The 22,379-nt window shown below is 31.4% G+C and overlaps 1 protein-coding gene across 1 annotated transcript in view; it reads right to left on the bottom strand.

Moving 5' to 3' along the window:
* Positions 1-223: 223 nt before the first annotated feature.
* Positions 224-22,379, bottom strand: part of Lrriq3 (leucine rich repeats and IQ motif containing 3) — a 198,521-nt gene continuing 176,365 nt past the window's right edge. The window contains exons 7-8 of the mRNA XM_047566903.1: positions 9,983-10,706; positions 224-1,067 (exon numbers count right to left, since the gene is read on the bottom strand). Coding sequence (XP_047422859.1) covers positions 911-1,067; positions 9,983-10,706 — 881 coding nt within the window. The 3' untranslated portion in view covers positions 224-910. The remainder of the gene's footprint in view (positions 1,068-9,982; positions 10,707-22,379) is intronic.

Genomic DNA, 22,379 nt, shown 5'->3' with positions numbered 1-22,379 from the left:
TATTAAAGAGAAATTCTGTTATTATGTTGTATTGTGAGTGATGTCATAATTATAGAGATATATTTATGTTCCTTAGATATATGAAAACACATTAAAAATTGACAAAAATTTTAAAAAGGATTTTTATCTTTTTAATGCTTTTCAAATTTTCTACCATTAATCAGAATTAAAATTAATATATATAATTTCTACATACTTTATGATCTCAGTTACATAATTATATGTATTCTTTCCTATTTCTCCCTACCTTTCTCTTCCCTGCCTCCCCATATTCACAAAAAAAGATAAACACATCAAAAGTAAGTGAGCAAAAAATCTTAAAACATCTGAGGAAGGTGATAAGATTGTTTACTTTTAATCATTTATATTTTCCAAATTTTTATGAAAGTATGACTCACTGATACAATGCTGAAATCTCTACTTTGAAAAAATAAATACAGAAATCATTGTAATAAAATAAATGGGAAATATAATTAAATGTATGAAAGTAGGTAATAAAAGAAGTCAAAGTAAGCAGTATCTTAATAAAAGTCAGCAGTAGGGGTAAAATTACTATGCTAACCTTGCCAGAGAAACTGAAAATAACTTACATATTGCTATACTCAGAGAGGATATGAAAGAGAATATACACAGTGTGTTTTCAATATTGCCTGCAATAAAGAAAATCTTTTTTAATTGTTCCTTGGGAATCTGGATATATAAGGAAACTTTTAGTGCTGCTAAGTCAACTTGATTTAAGTTAAATTATGACTAATACAAGAAACACTCAATTCTTTGTATATTTAGAAAATTTACATATAAATCCATCTGATGACACAGAGCATTATTTTCAGAGTATTATTTCAAAGTTCCTCAGGTAAAACTAATGGATTAAACTTAAGATGAGCATAGAATGTGACCTGCCATTGGTTCATTTCATCATTCCACTGGGAACATTAAAGACAAAATTTGTTTTCACAAGTGCAACTTTTGATTTAGCATCTTGATATCTCTCAACAGCTTTCTGAAAGTTAATCATGTCCATAACAAACTTTTCTGCACAGTGTTTTTTGTGTATTTCTTGAGCCCTAAAAGGAAAAAGAAAAGATTATAAAATGTGATAGTTTTAGGTTAATAAAATAGTAACAATTAGATTGTCAGGTTATTAAAACAGTAACTATTAAATTGTTAACTAATGATAATTAGATGGCTTCAAAACAGGTATGTAGGAATGGGAAACAACTCCATTTAAAGCCTGACACAGTAGTGCATGCCTATAATCCCAGTGGCTCAGGAGTCTGAGGCAGGAGGATAGTAAATTCAAGGCCAGCCTCAGCAATTTAGCAAGACACTGTCTCAAAATTAAAAATAAAAAAGGGCTGGGATGTAGTTCAACGGGTATGTGTCATTCAGTTCAATCCTTAATACTCCCCCCCAAAATTTTTTTTGGATAAATTATTTAAATTTTCTCTATCTAACTTTCTTTGTCTCTAAAAAGGGATAATACAATTCATAGAGATTAGTAAATGACTAAATTAGGTTTTTACATTAAAAATTTATATAAGAATGCCTGACATTTAAAAATTACTTTTTCTGGAAGAATAATAGTGGTGTGCATCAGACTGAGAAATGCAGAAAGAGCCAAAAAATGGCAAAAAGATTAGTTTTGTTTTGGTAACATTGTTCAAGAACCTTGCTATCCATGCAGTGACTCCCAAGGAGCTGAATATAGAGAAACAATGGCTTGTCATAAGAGTACAGGTAGTGGGGCTGGGGACATAGCTCAGTTCATAGAGTGCTTGCCTGTCAAGCACAAGGTCCAGTGTTCAATCTCCAGCTCCCCCACAAAAAGAAAACAAACAAACAAAAAAGGGTACAAGTAGTAAGATCATTCTTTTGGGGTTTAAAATTCAGCTCTGAAACTTAAGGATTTGTGATTTTGAATGAATTATTTAAACTTTCTGCCTATTTTCTTCATCTTTTTGAAGTTGGACAATCCAACTATAGTTTTAATAAGCATGTAAACTAATATATATGAAATACTTAAATGAGTTCCTGAAATTTAATAATTATTCAGTTAAAGTTAGTACCTACTATTATGACTCTAGAGTTCAAATAATCATATGTGGATGCATAGTAGAGTAAAATTCATGGCCAGAAAGATTTTATACATAAAATAAAGGGTATTAAGACACATATAGAAATAACCATTTTCACAGATTAAAAACTCTGGAAAAAATGTAAAAATAGAACTTAAAATAATTGAAGTGTGAGAAGTACAAAATAAGCAATTATTTTTACATATACTAAAATCAAACAATTAGAAAATGAAATCAAGAAAATAATTCCACTTAAAATATGATCTGAAAAACATAAGATACTTAAACAAATCAGATAAAAGGTAGGCAAGACAGACTTGAAAATAATAAAAAATTGCTGAGAGAAATTAAAGAAGACCTAAATTAATGGAGAATTATACCATGTTCAAGATTGGAAGATATTATTAAGCTGTTGATTCTCTTCCAAAGTGATATATAGAATCAATATAATCTCAGTTTATATACCAAGAATATTTTGGGTAGAAGTTAGCATTTAAATTTGTTTTAAATATATGTTAGATTTAATTTATTTATTTTGAATGCATTAAATTTAATTTTTTTAATTTGATAAACTTCTTATGGAAATGTAAAGGTCCTTGGACAATGGAAGCAATCTTATAGAAAAGAGAACAAAGTAGGAATATCTATTTTACATCCATAAATATGTTGACTTACAACAACAACCTTATATTATCTCATAGTTCTCATAAGTTAGAAGTCCAGGCATGTCATGTCTAATTTTCTTCTCACATTTTTTATGTTTTCCCCTTCATCTTCAAGTTACTAATATTATATCAAATCTTTCTCCTTGAATCCCTCTTGACTTACTTTTTTTGCCCTGGATTTAAAGGCTAATGTAATAACATTGGGCCCACCTGGATAATCCAGTATAATTTATTTTAATAGGATTAATGAGCAGTCTTAATTACATATGCAGGTTCCCCTTTACTAATACATTTACAGGTGTGGTATCTCAACTTATTCATAGCCCTGGAGATAAGAACATGGTATCCATTTTTGGGGGGGCCATAATTCTGATTAATGGAGACATGCATTCTATAATTTTACAGATTCCTAAGAGCATAAGTTGAAAGATCATTAGTTTCTAACAGAAATTGGAAAGCTAATCCTGAGAGAGTTGGGGAAAAAAGGAGGATAAATCCATAACATATAGAATTTTATAGATATGGATATACTAAATTGAATGAATTCAAGCTGGAAGGCCTAAATTCTTTGGAAAATAAATTTATTTAGGATAAAGTGACTTCCTGGGAAGTAGGTCATAAGTGGTGTTGGATAGGGTGATGGTTTGAAATTGATCTTGTAGCTAGTCGGTTAAAGAACAAACAACTGAGGGAGCAGCTAAAGTCAGAGATCATAAAATTAACATTGGCATAAATCTACAGGTCAGTGATTTTCTCTATGCATTTTGGCCTAACTTCAAGAAATAAAGATAGATAATTGGGTACAGACTGAGGAGTGGTATAACTGGGTCAAATGGTAGTTCCATTCCAAGTTTTCTAAGGAATCTCCACATTGCTTTCCAGAGTGGCTGCACTAATTTGCAACCCCACCAGCAATGTATGAGTGTACCTTTTTCCCCACATCCTCTCCAACACCTCTTGCTGCTTGTGTTCTTGATAATCGGCATTCTAATTGGGGTGAGATGAAATCTTAGGATAGTTTTGATTTGCATTTCTCTTATTACTAGAGATGTTGGATATTTTTTCATGTATCTATTGATTGCTTGTAATTCTTCTTCTGTGAAGTGTCTGTTCATTTCCTTAGTCCTATTATTGCTTGGGTTATTGGTATTCTTGGTGTAAAGTTTTTTGAGTTCTTAATAGATTCTGAAGATTAGTGCTCTATCTGAAGTATGTGTGGCAAAGATTTCTCCCACTTCGTAGGCTCTCTCTTCACATTGTTCCTTTGCTGAGAAAAAGCTTTTTAGTTTGAATCTATCCCAATTATTGACTCCTGATTTTATTTCTTGTGTTTTGGGAGAATCAGCATACTACAGTGATGCAGCCACATCAATGTTCATAGCTGCTCAGTTCATAATAACTAGATTGTGGAACCAACCTAAATGCCCTTCAATTGATGAATGGATAAAGTAACTGTGGTATACATACACAATGGAATATTACTCAGCCATAAAGAAGAATAAAATTATGGCATTTGCAGGTAAATGAATGCAGTTGGAGAATATCATACTAAGTGAGATAAGCCAATCTCAAAATAACAAATTATCTCTCTGATAAGTGGATGATGATACATAATGGAGGTAGGAGGGGGGTAAGAATGGAGGAAGAATGGATTGTATAGGGGAAAAAGAGGGGTGGGGAGGGGCTGGGGGAAGGAAAAATAACAGAATGAGACAAACATAATTACCCTGTGTACATGTATGATTACACAAATGGTACAACTTTACTTCATGTACAACCAGAGAAAAAACAGTTGTACCCCACTTATGTACAATGAATCAAAATAAAAAATATATATATAAAAATAGATAATTGGATCATTACCACATAGGAATTGATGATGAAGGGACTTAGCATTGTGGAGGCAATAAAATGAAGGGATTTCAGAAACACTGGACAGAATATACCAAAGAATATTTGAATAACCTGGAGCCTATGCCAGGAGTGAAAAGAAGTATATGATAGAGGTTTTTGAGGGATATATCTATCTTAAATCATATGTATATGATTTGAAATATATATATATATATATCTTTGAAAAATGTTTTTGGTGAAACTAAATGAAAAATTGAAAAGATAGATATTAGCCACACATAAATATACAAGAGTCTAAAATTTCGGAAGTGAGATAGTTCCAAGTGATGAGAGAGGCTTTGTGTGTCTACAGATAGAAGTTTATTAATTTTAAGCTTGATAAGGATTGTTGGAATTAAAAATGACTAATGTTAGGTTAAGTAATTTTTTATGTTAGGTAATTATTGATTTTAGAAAATCTGGAAGTTAATCATGATTTTGGCAGAGGTTTGTTGGAAAAAAGCTTTATGATTCAGGATAGAAAAACCATAGTGGATAAAGGGGTAATAGTAGGTCAACTGGTGTCCAAATAAAGACAAGTAAAAAATAATATAATTGAAAACTACCTTATTTGCTTCATCTTTCATGCTGATACTGTACTTCAAAATGGATAACTTGTTCTACTCTGAATATTATCATCACTTCCTCAGAGTGTGAACAAGAACATATTGGGAAAACCTACAACTAGCCTTTATTGGATAGATAAATTCATTTCAAATTTCTTTAATTCACACTTATATACTTCTCTGGATATTTTATCAACTTCCTAAATTAGAATTTTCTGTTTCCCTCTTGTTTTTTCTTCTTCATTTTACATTTCAGGATCAGGGAGCTACATTCTCAGTAACTTCACTAATTATTGAGAATCATCAGAATGCTTTCTAAGTCAAGTGATTGATACTGATACATTAATGAAGAATCAACAGTAGAGACTGCATCAGGATTGAAAAACTTCTGAAATCTCTAGACAGACTTTATTTTTTATTTTTATTTTTTGAGTCACAGTTCCTTTCTGCTTATTAATATTCAATTTAAAAAAAACAGAGAAAACTCAAAATTATTTTTTGGAAACTACGACTAACATAACCAACACTTTGCCTTATTTATGTGTGCTTTCAAGGATAATATCTCTTCAGACTTAGAAGATAATTCAGTTAAGATTCATTAGTAAGCTCATTTGACTCTGTATTCTCTTTGAATTAATTATGGTCAGACATTCAATTTACTGTGATTAAAACTAGGTTTATTAAATTTATCCAATGTTCATTTATACTGGACATATTTTGACATAACAAACTAGATTTTATTGTCTTTTCCAAGATACATTTTTAATAATAAATTATAGAAAATTATTTTCAAAAATTAAACACACTCACACAAACCACACATTAAGGTAAAGGATTATAAATTTGGTGAGAGAAAAACAAATATTTTTCATACCTAAGGAGATATTATACAAAGTCCCTTAGTAAATAGCTTAATATTGCTTATAACCAGGAAAAGGTATGTTTTCTTCTTATATACAATTCTTCTAGTAAAACAATTTTAATCATAGTATTTAAAAATTTTAAAGAAATCAGCAGCTATTAAGATCTTTAAATATTGTTATTCAAGTCTTCAATACATACATATATATAGTTTAGCCACTTAAAATACCACTAATCTAAAACTGACTGGTAAGCTTCAATATAGCAGGAAAAATAAATGTGTGAAATATTTTAAAGGGTAAAAAAGAAATTTGTGTGGTTTTTGTCTAGTGTACCCTTCAGTGTTTTCTGTGCCTTTCAACCTTTTTGAGCTATTTTACAACTCTACAAGTTGAAGAAAATTGTGCGTAATGGAAATGTTTCTTGTTTATGCAAATATAAATAAATTTGTGCAGTAAGATTATTTCTTAGTAGATATTGGCTAGTTTTACAGATATTTAGACTTTTTTTAGCATTCCTGTTTGTATATATGCATATATGCTTTTTGCATTTTCATTTTAATTGGTTGTAATGTCTTACTGTCTCTTCATCATATGTTAAATAAAATTTTTGCATGTGCTAATTTTATATATGTATACCATGTTTTTATGTTCTTAAAATATATCCTTTGACAACTACTGAAATTTAAATTTACTACATATAAATTAAAATATTTTGACTCAGTATTAATTCTCAGAGCTCCCACACATCAAAATTTAAATAAAAATCAAAAAGTCTTTATGGAAAAAACAATTTACATTTCTTTTTGTATTTGCTTGAAACAGATTTGTCAAAAAATCTCTTCTGAAGTCACATTCCAATCTATTTCTTAAAAAAGATTTTGTGGTAAAATGCATATTTAAAATGTGTATTTAAAATATATTCCCTACCTTGGTTGTCTCTCCTGACTTTACCTATTGTGAACTTTCCAAATTTGTTCATTCTCTTCCCAGTTAATAATGGTCTCCCCTCATCCTCTGCTTTTCCAAATTCTAATAGATAATCATACTTTTACTTCTGCTTTTTGTAAGAATTCAAATATCTGCCCATGTTTGTCACTGAACTATAAGCTCTTAGGGAATCAAGAATATCTTAATTCCTCTTTTTATGGCAGAGCAGAGGAGAATTGAAGTGAACTAACACTTTGATGTTTAGTTAAACCTTAATTTTGAAGGTTTTGATGGAATGTGGGCAATGATACAGCTTAGCATACTGAGTATTTTAAGCTGAAGGAAATTGAAAAAACTGTAGAAGCCTAAGGATCTCTGTGAAGTTCTCTTGTCCCCTCTCCTTTGAAGAACCTAACGTTCTTACCTATACCGGAAGGAAAGGAACAGTACATGGAAAGACAAGAATGGTCTGAATAATCTGAATAATCTGAACGTTCTTACCTATACCTGAAGGGAAGGAACAGTACATGGAAAGACCAGAATAATCTGAATACACAGTTCCCATCAGTTCCTTACTATTTAGGTCATGTCCCCTTTTTGTCCAACCACACCTCTACACAACTGTGCACTCTTCATCAACCCTAGGCATAAAAATACTGTTTTTCCTGGGCCTCTGATTCTTAATTTCTGGAAGTTCACATGTCGTGTAACTTTTGGTTTAATAAGGTTATTATGTTTTTCTCTAGTTAGCTTCTTTTGTTACAGAAGTGTTAGTCATGAACACTGATAGGTAATATATAAAATCTTCTCCAGTTTTCTACATGACTGCCACCTACTTATTATCTACCAGAAATTTTAATTCTGTCTCTTAATAGTTTTTGTGTTGTTACTTTGTATTATTATGAATTATTATTTAACTCTGGTAGTCTTATGGTCTTTTTTGCCTTATCACCTACATAGATTTTCCAGTTTGTTGGGCCAAATGGCTTTTATGTCCCAATATTACATGTGATAAGAATCTCTGAGGGCTAAAAGTGAATCACAACTTTAATAATTTGAACAGAAGATAGGTACTCATTGGTAGAAATACAAAGGAATGATCACTAAGGGAAAGAAAATAAGTGTGTACAAATTTATTGCCATGAAATAAGCACCTATGTTAACATGGATATTTATTCTAATTAATAGCAAAGCTATTTTCACAGCTTGGTTAATTATATTTTTATAATTCATTTAAAAATTCATGCTTGGATTTAGCTCAGTGATAGAGTGCTTGTCTACTATGCCAGAGGCTCAGGGTTTGATCTCCAGCACTGAAATCAATTCTGATTACATATCTTCATTACATAAAAATTTGGGAAAATTATGCATTATTTCTCATCACAATTGTTTAAGTTTTGAGTTAAAATGTATAAAAACACTCGACTTCTCAGAGGCAATTATATGACTTAAATGGAGTAATATACAATCACTGATAATTGGGATTCATACCTATTTTCAACAATAAACATTTATTGAATATATTCTTTTTTTTTCTTTATTTTATTTATTTATTTATATGTGGTGCTGAGAATCGAACCCAGTGCCTCACACATGCTAGGCGAGTGCGCTACCACTGAGCCACAACTCCAACCCCTTGAATATATTCTTTAATTAAGTACTGTACCACACACAGAAATGGAAAGATGAGTCAAATTATTTTATAAAAGATTTCACCAGTTCACTGATATGATATAGATTTTCCTATGACAGCTGCTAGAATTGACATTTAAATAAAGTGTTATGGAATCACCAAAATATTAAAAGGACTAATTTAGACTGGAAAAGTCATTGGAGAGAAATTCATATGACTTACTTTTAGTTGACTGTTAAAGGGAGGAAAATAAAAGAATGAGTTTTACCACTGGTTGTTCAGCTCATGTATTATATGATGGGAAATAAAAGGATGAAACACAGCCACAAACAGCTAAGCATCAACTACCTGTGATGTTTCCTTAGAGGAAAGACTATGTTTTCCATCCCATATAGAAATCACCTGACCACTAATTTGAAACATCCAAAGCATTCTGATTTTCATAATAACCAAGAGACTTTTGTTGCACAATAATATATAGTAACACTGTGAGCTTATAGTGCCATGGCAGGGTCATATTTGAGAGAAAAGGAAATAATAGTATGAGAAAAGTCATAGAAATAAGAAAGTATAAAGTTGTATAGGGAATGCAGAATGAGTCTGTCTAGAGAAAAATATGCTATTGGAGGTAGAGGGTGGACACCATAGTAGAAAATTTGGTGTGAGATGACTCTAGAATAAAATAGAACATATCTTTTTTGAAATGCCAGAGACTAAATTTAATTATGTGGGCAATTGAAAGCCATCGACTTAAATAGACATGATCAGAACTTTATTTTTAAAATATATTAGACATTGGCAGTGAGGTAGACTGAGTTGTAAGACTGGATTCTAGCACTGGTCAAAAGGCTGATGAAAATAGTATTTATGACAATTATAAATAATTATAAATTAAGCAAGTTTTGTAGGTTAGCAAAAAGACATGAGTTGAAGAAAAGATAGAGAACAGAAATGGCAATCTCAATTGGAAGATATAATTATTAGGGAGATTATGAGAGTTGGGAATGAAAAAGATCTGAGACTCCTCTCAGAGTAAAAAGAATACAAAAACGCATTAGATGTTGGCAGTGAGGGAGAGTGAGTTGTAAGATAGGTTTCTAGCACTAGTTAAGAGACTGACAAAAATGCTATTTATGACACATATAAATTAATCAGGTTTTGTTGTCTGAGGTTGAGAGGTAGAGAAAAACAGTTGTATTATCTAATCTATGATAATATATTAGTACACAATTGTCTTTTTTGTTTCCACTTTCCAAAGTAGAATGCTTTAAACAAAATACTACTTATCAGAATTCAGCATTTAGTATGCAATAGTGTAATTGACTTCAAAGTTTAGGTTGCATTAAACTGTACCTACCTATATTCCTTCATTTGGTTGAGTAAATTCCTTTGGTACTTTTCTTCTTCACGTTTTTTCTGAACGTTCAGATATTTCTGTTTTAGGAGAGCTTCTTTCCTCTTCAGTCTATCAATTTTAATAATCCCTTTGGTCAGAAGAGTACGCTCATTACTTAAGGTTTGAATTAATAAATGTTCTTCAGCCTTTTGGTTTTTTTCTTCTAGAAACAGAGTGCTTCTCTCTCTAACTTTTATAAGGTAGCTTAATCTGTCTTGCCAAAGTTGCTGTAAATCTTTCTGAATTGTGTCATGATCTCTTTCAATTAATTTTTTTGTAGTATTTTTTTTCTTATTTATACTTTCACGAACAATTAAGCCAACTCTTTTTTGGTCAGCTCGTGCCTTGGATACAGCTCTTATTTTTTCTTCATGGCTATCCTGCTTCTTTTGTTCTGCATAATATTTGTCAATATCATTAAGTGTTTCGAGTTTTATACCAGTTCTTTGTGTTGTAAAAAACTGTCTTATATTTGTTGCTGATAATGTGCCTTTTTTAATTATTGGTTTTGGATGACTGGTAGAAAACAGATGGGCATGCACAGGAAAATAATCTTGTTTTTTCTCTTTCAATACTGCAGCATACTTCAATGAACCTGGAGTATATATGGGTAGTTTGAATGCTGATATCCGAAAACTGGTATCCAATTCTTCATCCTCATTTTCATCTCCAGACTCCTTCTGACCTACATCAGACAGCAGACAAATTTTTATATACATATATATATTACTACAAAAGTTAACTTATTTTCTGTTCAAATTGTTTTGAAAGCTATATTAATAAAGTTGATGAGAACACATTATAAGTGTGATGAGAACACACTAATAAGCATTTTCCCCAAATTGCTTTCCAATTTGTGACTTTGGAGAGGAAAATCACAGCTAAAACACCTTAACACAGAAATAAACGGAAATAAATCTGATTCCTGTTTTCAGTGATTTTTCACAATTATTTAAATTGGACTGACTCGACAACAGAATCTTTTCTTATCCTTAGCACTTATAGATAGTATTTTTTCATTTAGTTTGATGAAAGGCAAAACTTGACAAATTAAACAGAGTTTAACTGAGCAAAAATGATTCACGAATTGGATAGTGTCTAGAAGACTAGAGATTCTGAAAGCTCCATTCCACAACAAGAGTAAGGATTACTTACAGACACAGTCATATTAGTGTTGGAATCTACACATACAGGAGGACCACTATCACAAGCACTACCATCTCTCCCTCGGTTCTCATTGCCATTTTTTCTATTAGACATTATAGTAAAAAAAAAAAAAAAAAAAAAAAAAATTGGTAAGATTGTCTCTGTACTACCAGTCTTTTTATTCACCTGTATTTACAATTTAACTCAGATATGTATTTCACCTCTATTCTTCCTGCCAAATTGTTGAAACTCTTTCCATAAAAGGCTTTTATGAAAATAAATGCAAAGGGTACTGTTTTGTTCTAATATTTCCTGAATTCTCAATGTGATTTAACATACATGTCCATTTCTTCTTCTTTTTTCCAGATTCTGTAATAATAGCCTCTCCTATTTTGTCTGATTGCTCCTTCCTAGTTTTGTTTGCAGACACTTTGTTTTCTGCCAAATCTCTTCCTGTTGGACTTTCTGAGGACTTGCTACTAGGCCTCCTTCCCATTTCTATCTATAGCCACTTTCTTTATCTGAATAATTCTCTTAGCTTTACTGATAAACTCTCAAATTCATCTTTTCCACTTGCAAGTCTTTTAGGCATATTTTAGGCATGCTACATTAAAAAAAAAAGCATTTACTTGCTTCCACAAATCTATTCCCTCTAAAATCTGTCTTTCTCACCTCAGTAAATGATACCTAATAATTTAGTTCCCCACATAAGTTTTATAAAAAAGTCCTGTATATTTTTCCCTCCAAATGTAACTCAAATTAATTCGTCTTTCTCCATCTCCTATCCCCTACCCTATTTCAGGCCTTTCCCAGCTCTTATTTTATGTATTATAATTTCCCAACACATAAAATGTTATTGTTTACATAGTGATCAAACCACAGTGATCCTTTAAACTGTTTTTACATGCCCTTATGATAAAATTCAAACTCCTTGCCATTGTCTACAAAGTTTGTATTTTTTTGATTTGTTTAATGATCAAATATAAACTTCCAGCTACTTATGACCACATTTAGTATCTATACCCAAGACATGAATGAGTTTTGGGGGTAATTACCAGGCAAAACCACTGGGTTCTAAGGCTACAAATGACAAAAATAAGGCCAATTCCTTTAACTAAATTTTTATAAGTGAAAAGTTTAATTTGAAATAGCTGAAAAAATGTAATTTCAGTCAGTATCTTCAAAATATGAAAATAGTACTGTTTGTTAAGAGTATTAGAGCCTAGTGAAGGTGACAAAGCTTATAACTTCAAAGTGTTTTGGAAATTTTAAAATACAAACAAGGAAACCTTGGAGGCCTAGAAGAAAGACAAACTCATTTCAGTCAAAATAAGTGATTAGGGACAAAAATATTCCAGAGACTGTTGACAAATATTATTTTACTAAACCCGAATCAGGCCCTTCTGAGTTTTCCTAATTCCTAATTCATCTTGGGTTCTGACCTGGGTCTGTTCCATCTAGTTTTATCAAGAATTCTGCTGATTCAGCTTATCTCTCATAAAATTCCTTATTCTCCAAACTCTGTATCTACTAACCCTACACTGTCTTCAGCAAGAACTTTGTGGAATCAATCTAATAACAAGAACAAACAAACAAAAACTTACTGCACATCCCTGTTTTTGGTAGGACTTTCTACAGAAAGATAATACAGAAAGGGAGAGAATTTAAGTTTACCTCTGAATATAGCAAGGACAAGTTATGATTTGTAGAATAAATCAGAGTAGGACCAATAGATGACAAATTACTAAGAGAAATCATCAAGTCTAGAAGGATTTTTGATCACAAAATTCTTACTAAAGACAGGACAGCATGTTAAGATATAGAGGTCAGTGGATGAGGACAGTAGGATACATTGAGCTAAGGATGGAAATTTGGGATAAATCAATAGTCAATATGAATATACTGGAAAAAGAAAACATGAAAAAGAAAAAATATCTAGGATCATAGCCTCTTGATGTGCAAATTTCTAAATAAATTGTTATTTGCAAAGGGAATTGGTATATGTAAATACTTTATTTTGCCATAGAAAGTCCTAGCTTACACCTATGACCCTGGTGATGTTTATTAACATCAACTGCTTTCAGTCTTAGAAGGGACCAAGTTTGGAAGCTAATTCATATAGTCACTCTAGCAGGGACACAGATGAATAAATAAAATAAAAATAGGACAGTAACATTGTGTTAGTTGTACTGTTTTAGGTTAAAGATCCTAATAGAATGTCTAAGACTTTGTAGTTGTTTAATAAGTGTCATTTTTTTTTTCCAATTTAGGGTTAGATCTCAAAGTCTTTGTGAAAGTTGGGGTCGTGTCTGCTTGCTCACCACTGCAAGCCAATTACTTAGAATAATATGTGGTTTATGATAGCCTTTCAAAAAATATGTACTTAACGTTTTTTCTGAAGACAGCTAGATAATTCAAATGTAATAGTCACTACTTCTGAATAGTATTTAGGTACTTCCTATCTTTGGTTCATGCTTTTCACACTCATTGAAAAAGTCTCATTTGTATTACCATCAAAAATAAAATCATTTATCTTAAAAAACATGAATGTTGTCATTTATTTAGCCCTTATCATGTGGCAAGCATTAGGATAAATTCTTCACATTAATGTTACCATTTATTTTAAATACTGGTAACATGTAAACTAGATATTATTGGTCATTTTCAGAAAAAAACAATAGGGTTACCTAAGTCAAATATCTGTCACACTGGGGTAACATCTTACAAAAATTAAACAAAATCCAAGTAAATATTTGAGGATAGTGAAGAATGCACAAAACAAGTACATGTTAGTGGTTTGCTAAAACAAAACATCTACACTCTTATAACAATTCAGAATATCACAACATAGCATTTTTGGTGCCCAAAATATAATCCAAAACATGTCATATTAATGAAATTGCATCATAAAGAAGGGTAAATGTAGGTGACTAAATGGCCTACATGTTAACAGAGTTCCATATTTTATTTGAAATATATAAAACTAACACTAAGTAGGTTGAAGAAAGAAATTATATTGTATTTCCTAGAGAAACTAAATATATAATGCAAGAGTTGCAGTTAAAAATCCACAGATAAATCAAGAATGAGCTTTAAAAACAGGGAAAAAAGAGAAAGGCATACAACAAAGAAGAAAATAATAAAATGATAGACCTACACTACAGTGATCAATATAAATAATCAATAACTTAATTTAGTGGCCTAAATAAGCAACTAAAAAGGCAAAGATTATCAGAATGGATTTTAAAAAGTTAAAGAATTCCATCGGAAACCTAAGATAGCTAAGAAAATTTCAACTATTTGAATATTGAACAAAAATCCCAAATAATCCATGAGTTAAAGAAAACACAAGGAAATTTAAAATTAAATAATAATGAAAATGCAGTACACTTAAACTGGAGGGATAAAGCTAAAGTAGTACTTGCAGTTTTAAATGCTAATAGAAATCAAATCGTTCACATTATTACAGGGAATAGAAGGCAAAGTTATGATTCATATCCTGCTCCATTTGATCATACTATTAGTTATATCTCTTTCATGTCTATAATCCTAAATTAATACTTTTCTCTTTTCACAAACCTCCTTCTGTCACTTAAGATGTTAGAAACTGAATATTTATGTATGTCTCTCAAATTTATATGTTCAAATCTCAACCTCCAAGCTGATGGTATTAGGAGGTGGGGCTTTTGAGAGATGATGGAAGATGGAGGTCTTATAAATGAGAATAGTGCTCTTATAAAAGAGACCTGAGAGAGAACCCTTGCTCCTACCACTGTGTGACCCTAACCTAGAAGGTGCAGACTATAAAAGTGGATTCACTGCAGTCACCAGATCTGCTGGTTCCTTAATCTTGAGCCTATAGTATTATAAGAAATAAATTTCTGTTGTTTATATGGTACTGAATTTATAGTATTATGTTACAGTTGACTGAATGAATTAAAAATCCCAACCTTCAGAATGACTAAAAAGTAATTAAGGTTAAGTGATGTCATAAGGGAAGGCCATTGATCCTTTATATGAAAAAAAATTCATTTTCTCTTTCTGTGTAAATAGATGGCAACATTCTATAAAACAGCCAGCCCTCAAAGGAAACTGACCATTTTGGCATCCTGATCTCAGAATTCCAGACCCAAAACTGGGAGAAAATAAATTCCTGTTGCTTAAACCACCCAGTCTGTGTTGTTTTCTTATGTAGTTTGAGCATAGATACAAAGGAACTTCCCTCTTTTCTGAGTTTCTGAGCAGTTTCACAACTGGTGTACTATGGCACACTAGTATGCTATAAATGGATAACAGGAATGCCCAAAGACTTTGAACATTCCGGTAAGAAATAGGGTTGCTATAGCATCTAAGATTCTATTTGTTATAAACTTTATCTTTGGACTTAAGTGGAGTCCAGTATATTGTCTGGGAGGATAGGCAACAGAAGAAGACGGGAACTCAAAAATGTAGTTAAGCTGTGAGTTACAATGGGTGTTGCCAACTATAGACAAGAGACTCATAAAGTAGGTGCTTAAAAAGCAAGGCACACATTCTAAAGTATACCTAATCTTGGATGGGTACTCTAAAATCCAGACTATATATATAAGATGATTTTATCCATTTTTGGTTGATAAAAGTTTTTGTTGAGATTCTACCTAGTTGTGAGATAAATGCTTTTCTATACATTTGCATTTCATAATTCTTTTGAAATATAGGAGGATATAAAAATTCAATTAGATATGAAGTCCCTTCATATTTGCATACATGCACAGCATCAATGTTATACTTGCCAATAAAAAATGTAAAAAGATCATTAACTGTTAGAAATGTCTAAATGATCATAAAAATGATTTTTCTGTTTACTCTGCCAGTTATTCATTGTTGTAGACAATGAAGAGTTAAAAAGAAAGTAATATTAAAACCTGAAACATCAGTTACTTATTGCTAATTAATAAATTACTCTAAAACATAAAAACTAAAAACAGTAAAACTTTATTATTTCATAGTTAATTTTTGGGCCAGAATTCAGAAGTAGCTTAGCTAGGCAGTTGTACAGAGTTTTCTATTGTGTTCCCATCAAGATGTCAGTCAGAGTCATTTATCTGAAGGATAGACTAGAACTGGAGGATCCCATGCCAAGATGGTTCATTTACCTGACTATTTATAGAAACTTTAAGTTTCCTACTGGCTGTTGATAAGTGGATTCAGTTCCTTGCCACATGACCCTTTCAAAAGGATTTCTTGAGTGTCCTCATAAGATGGTAGCTCTCTTCCTCCAGGGCAAGCCTGGAGCAGGACATAATGCCTTTTATGATCTGGTCTTATGAGTCACAAATCATTTCTTTTGCCATATTCTATTATATGTAAGTCACTATGTCTATCCCACACTCAGAAAGAGAAGAATAGGACTTCACCTTTTAAAGAGAAATGTTGAAGGCTGTATGGAAATACTTTAGATTACTATACCTTATATAAAACATTTATTTTCATGGAAACCAAGTTCAAGTTCATCAATAAAATAATTGTACTTTATTTAGAAGTTTTATATAAATTCCATATTTTCTATTTTATCTTAAACTTATATTCTATTTTAATTATTATAGTTGAATAATATAGCTAGAATATAAGTGTTTATGTTTATCTAGAGATAAACAGATACCTATACAATATATAAATATACAATAATTATACTTCCTCAAATTTTAATCCTGGATATTTTGAAAATAATATTATTAATCTGTGCCATGAATGAGTGAGTTTGGAAGCACTGTATCATAGCAGAGAAAAATAAAAAAAAAAACACTTTGTAGAGAATTCTGTTTATATTGCAGGTGCTCATCTTAATTCCCTGAATAAATTTCATGTTTGGGAAGATAAGAAATATGTCTCATATATGTTTTTATCCTCAACTACAGTTAGAAAGTTGTTTTGTATTCTTTGGTATTCAATTTAAAATTTCAACTATTTATTAAATGTGAATACTTATACTCAAAATTACAATTTTATTTATTTTTAATGTGTATATTCAATACAATATGCCTTAATATATATATTTAATCATCCAATCCCTTTCTTAGAAGACACCTTTATACCTTGCCTGCACCAATCCAAATTTTTGACAAACTACTGATGTAATTACTGATGTAATCCCCTTCATATTTGTGGCATTTTCTTTTAGAACTTATTTTAAGGGGGCTGGGCTTGTAGTTCAGTGATAGAGTGCTTGTTTAGCACATTTGAGGCTCTGGGTTTGATCCTTGACACCACATAAAAAATTGCAACTCTGATTAGCCCAAACAAACTTCCTTCCTTAACCAATTTCTGCTAAGTTTCCTTATGCTCAAAATACCCTTTAATACATCACAACAGCTCCATTTCCCCCTCCTTTTTCTGGTAACCTCACCATTCTGTTCTCAGTTTCTATTATTTAGGTTGTTGTTGTTGTTGTTGTTTTTTTAATCCACATGCAAATGAGATTATGTAGTACTTTCTGTGTCTGGCTTATTTTACTTAGCATAATATCCTCCAGATTCATCCATGTCATCACAAAAGGCAGAATTTCCTTTTTTAAAAGATAATAATATGCGTGTATATGTCAAATGTTTTTATAACTTCCTCTACTGACAGACACTTGGGGTGTTTCCATATCTTAGCTGTTGTGAATGAACAATGATGCAAGAATGTGGGAGTACAGATATATATCTCGCAAGATGCTGATTTCATTTCCTTTAGCTACAAATGTAGATGAGGAATTGCTGGGTTATATGATAATTCTATTTTAATTTCTGAGAATCTTCCTCATTGTTTTCCATAGTTGCTATACCAATTTACATTCTCCACAATAGTTTATAGGATTCTGTTTTCTCCACACCCTCAGACTTGCTACCTCTATTCTTGCTGATGGCAGTCATTCTAATAGGCATGCGATAGTGTCTCATCACAGTTTTGATTTTCACTTTTCTGGCAATTATTGATGTTTGAACTATTTTCATATACCTGTTCACCATTTGTATACCTCTTTTGGGAAAAACTCTATTCAGTTCCTTTCTCCACTTTTTAGTTGGGTTATTTGGTTTTCTGCTATAGAACTGAGTTCATTATATATTTCAGGTATTAAGGGCTTATTCTATGTGTGGTTTACAAGTATTTTCTACTATGCTGTAGTATACTTTTTTATTTCGTTAATATTTTCCTTTGCTATGCATAAAACTTTTACACTGAGGTACTCTCATTTGTTTATCTTTGCTTCTGTTGTCTGGGTTTATTTGTGTCAATTTTTTAAAAAAATCATTGCTAAGATCAATTTCAAAATTTCCCCCGTCTTTTCTAAGAGTTTTATGGTTTCAGGTCTTTAATTCATTTTGAATTGATTTTTGTGCATGGCATAAGGTAGTTGTCCTTTCCTCTTTTTTTTTTTAATTTTTCTCTTCAGTTTTCCCAATGCCATTTATTAAATTTATCCCTTCCATATTATTTATTTGATGCTGTTATTAGTTGACCATATATGTGTGTGAGTTTATTTCTGGGTACTCTATTCTGTGCCATTGGTTTGTTTCTGTTTTATGACAGAAAGTTTTAAAATTGCATTTTGTGCTGCATTTTTTTCTCAAAGACAGTTTGTATTTTAAAAGCAGGGTCAAAATTCCCACTGCAAAATTTAGATACAAAAAACTATTGAGCAATTTGAAAAGTTGATCAATCAATCAAACATATACCTAGGAATAAATTTAACTGGAAGTAGAAGATCTGTGCAAATAAAATTATCAAACATTGATGAAAACAGTTTAAAATATTTGATATGTACTTCTTCCCTCATCTGGTTTACTTATTCTATTTTTTCTCTGTCTTCTGATAACTTTCACTCATTTTTTTCCCCATGGCCTTTTTGTTTTGCCTCACTGTCAATAGCATCAAGAATCTTTCTTAGATTCCACTGAGAACATTAAAGGCTAAAACAGTAACTATATTAGTTTAGTAGGTTGCAAAGTGAACTTCTAATACAATAATTATAAGGTCTACATGTGTAACAGTTTTGTACTGGTAATGTTTGCCATAATCCTTCAATATTCTATACAAATCAATAATAATAATAGTAATAATAATAATAATCACCATAGCCTGCATATACAAGTACAAATCTTCAAGATAGACTGGTGATCTTATATATAAGCAACTTCTGTATGATATAGAAACTAGCAATTTTTTTAATAACAAGTCACAAAGTGGTATTTATGTTTTTGAATTAGGAATCAACAATAAATGTAACTCAAGTGAAATGGGTGAAAAATGTCCTATGTATACAACGCAAGCAATACTATCAGTGGCATCACCTTTGCATATGAAGGGCATTGACATAAAGTAATGAAAACTGTCATATCATGGCAAATAGAAGAGGAAAAAAAATGATATGAGGTCATATTGGTACTGCATCTCTGACCTAACATTACTATAGAAAAATGTCTAGAAATACATGTTTTCAAAAAAATTCTCAACACTGCTATGGTAATAGTCCTTTACCTAACTTTCTGAGTCATGTGAGAAAATGATTTATATAATTCTATTTAACACTCTGCCATATAGTTTATTTTCAATTTTCAAAAAAATAGAATTGGATATTTAAATTGTAGACTTATAAATGATAAATATGTGGCCAATGATTTAGAGTAGTTCTAACACTGTATGAAAATAAGATTTTAAAATAGTTTTGAGTTACACTTGACTGAAAGACCATAGTAGGGGTTTAAAATCATAATAGAAAGTTGGTTACACATATACATGTTCTCAGGAACACTTTGTTAAAATTTTAGTACTCTACATTCACCATAAAATTAATAACTTTTCCTGCTTTCTGGATATAAAAATGATATTAACAAGTTAAAGCTGTTAAACAGATAACAAAATGTGAAAACGCCTCATGCAAAACCCATGATTGCTTGTTTTTAGTGCTCCTACCCTCCCACTCCCAAATAGAAAGGAATCTGCCCATAAAACTCTCCTTAGGTAAAATAATGAAGTGATGAATGAATGTAACACGTGTCAATGGGTTCTATGACAAATATGTTAGAAAAGACCTAAAGTTCTCCATGCTTGGAAATAGAATTTCCAAGGAAACCTTTGATATCTAACATTCTGTTGCCCCTTAAAAAAAAAAAAAAAAAAAAAAAAGGTGTTGTATTGTATTTGAATATGCTCAGAGGAATTTTCTGTTTCTTTGGTTTTCTTTTTCTTTTTTCTATTTATAAGAAGAGGACTAATAACAGTATATATAAAAACAAAATGATGACATGTTCTTTAATACTGTTGTTGTAGGTAACAAAGGGACATTACAACAGCATTTGATAGGTCTCTGGGTTAGTGTCTTAAAATCTCTAACTCAGCACTTCAGCACTTATTTTAAAAAGTACAAATTTAGGCTAGGTCACAACATACACACCTCCTTCTTGAATCTAGAGTCAAAAATTCAAGTAATAATGAGAGATTTATTTTCTCACTCTCTTTCACACCAAATTTCTTGTGGGGTTTTTCTATTTAGTTGAAATATACAGAAAACAAAAGATACTGTGAAACTTCAGTTGTAGTAACTACAAAGTGACCAGAACAGCTAACCTCTTGAGTGTTTCTAAATAAATCCCTATAAGGAATATTAGAAATTCAACATCTAAAAGCCTTAATCTTTTGACAAGTCCCAATGATAAGGGTTCCAAAGTAGAAATAAATAGAAGTGTCAGAAGTCTCACAGAATCTTCAGAGACTATAAACAGTCAAGTATAAAATAGATATTTAACATTCTTAATTGTTATTTACACTCAAATCAGAGTTCATTTTTCTCTTTTCTACAGTTCTAAATTATTGTTTCTATTTATAATTCAGCCTAATGTGCTAATGATTTTAACTTTTTAGATAATCCTACTATATTCCAAACTGTGTGAGCATTTATATAGCCTTGAGTCTCAAATCTCAGTGTTTTATATGGACATCTTCTTTCAGTGGCAGCTACTTAAAATCACACATGATATCAATGAAGAATTAAATAGCATCTAGCATCCTAAAATAATTTTGATTCATTCATCAATTTATCATTTATCCTTCCAACCATCCATTCATATTTGTAGTACATTGTAAATTCAACTGATACTCAATGATTACAAATATGAAAGTTCTTTGTTCAATCTCTTTCTAGTTCATAGTTTTTTTCTATAAATTTTGTTTTTACTTTGGTTTGATAATTATTTGTTTCCTATACATACTACTGATCTCTCTTTCATCAAAATATTTTCTTTGCTAAATATAGAAAATATTATAATTGCAAAAGTGTAACATTTCCCATGTGTTAGGCATTTGTCCAGATGAGGAAGGTAAACTCATTACTAAGAAAGATATAGCCCCAAGTATCATGTAATCTCTATTCTAGAGGGAAAAAACAGATTACAAAATCATAAACAAAATGTGTTTATGGGATGGATGCTATGATGAGTGTTAATAAAAAAATGTCTGTGGAAGGCTCTAGGAATTCTATTGGGTGGGAAGGAAGGACTTTTAAAGGGAAATTTGATTTAACTTTGGATTAGAAATACAAGATGTAACAAGTGGTAAGGAAATAAAGAAAGTGGAATTAGATATAGTCAGAGAGGTAAGGCAGGGGCTACATTCTGTGGGGCATTGTAGCTCATAGGAAAAAAAGTTGTGATTTACATTTGGAGTTCTTTCAATAGAGAAGTTATATAATAGGTGTTTTTACCATGAAGAAAATGGGTTTGAATGTGAACCACAAGAATGTAAGGAGGGAGAAGGTTAAGAGACTGCTACAATAGATCAGACAAGACATAATGATAGACAGGGTCATAAAAAAAAATCAATGCAGTTGAAGAGAAGTAGAGAAACTTGAGACATGAACCACGCAAGAGGAAATTGGCCGTGAGCTTCCAAGGTCTGTTATTAAGAGCTGCTTTGCTGTTGGGGTTTGCAGCTTCCACGGAACCCACCTGCCGATGGGAGGAAGAAACTCTCCTTTCACCACAGAAACTTTTTAGAGAGATTCATCATTGGGAATTCCAAGATGGTGGACTAGAGGGCGGCTGCATTTCATGTTGCTCCAGGACGCAGGATTCAAAAGAGGAGATAGTGAAAGACTTGGGACCAACTCAAAGCCGCTGGGTGAGTCTCTCCTGTTGGGGAGGCGTCCCGGATGGGGCGGTAGCCCCAGAACGCAGGGAACTTTGTGAAGTAGAGT

Source organism: Sciurus carolinensis, chromosome 1 (genome assembly GCF_902686445.1).
Source record: "Sciurus carolinensis chromosome 1, mSciCar1.2, whole genome shotgun sequence".
Lineage (NCBI taxonomy): Eukaryota > Metazoa > Chordata > Mammalia > Rodentia > Sciuridae > Sciurus > Sciurus carolinensis.
The sequence above is the reverse complement of the archived record's forward strand: the minus strand, read 5'-3'. Positions and strand labels throughout refer to the sequence as shown.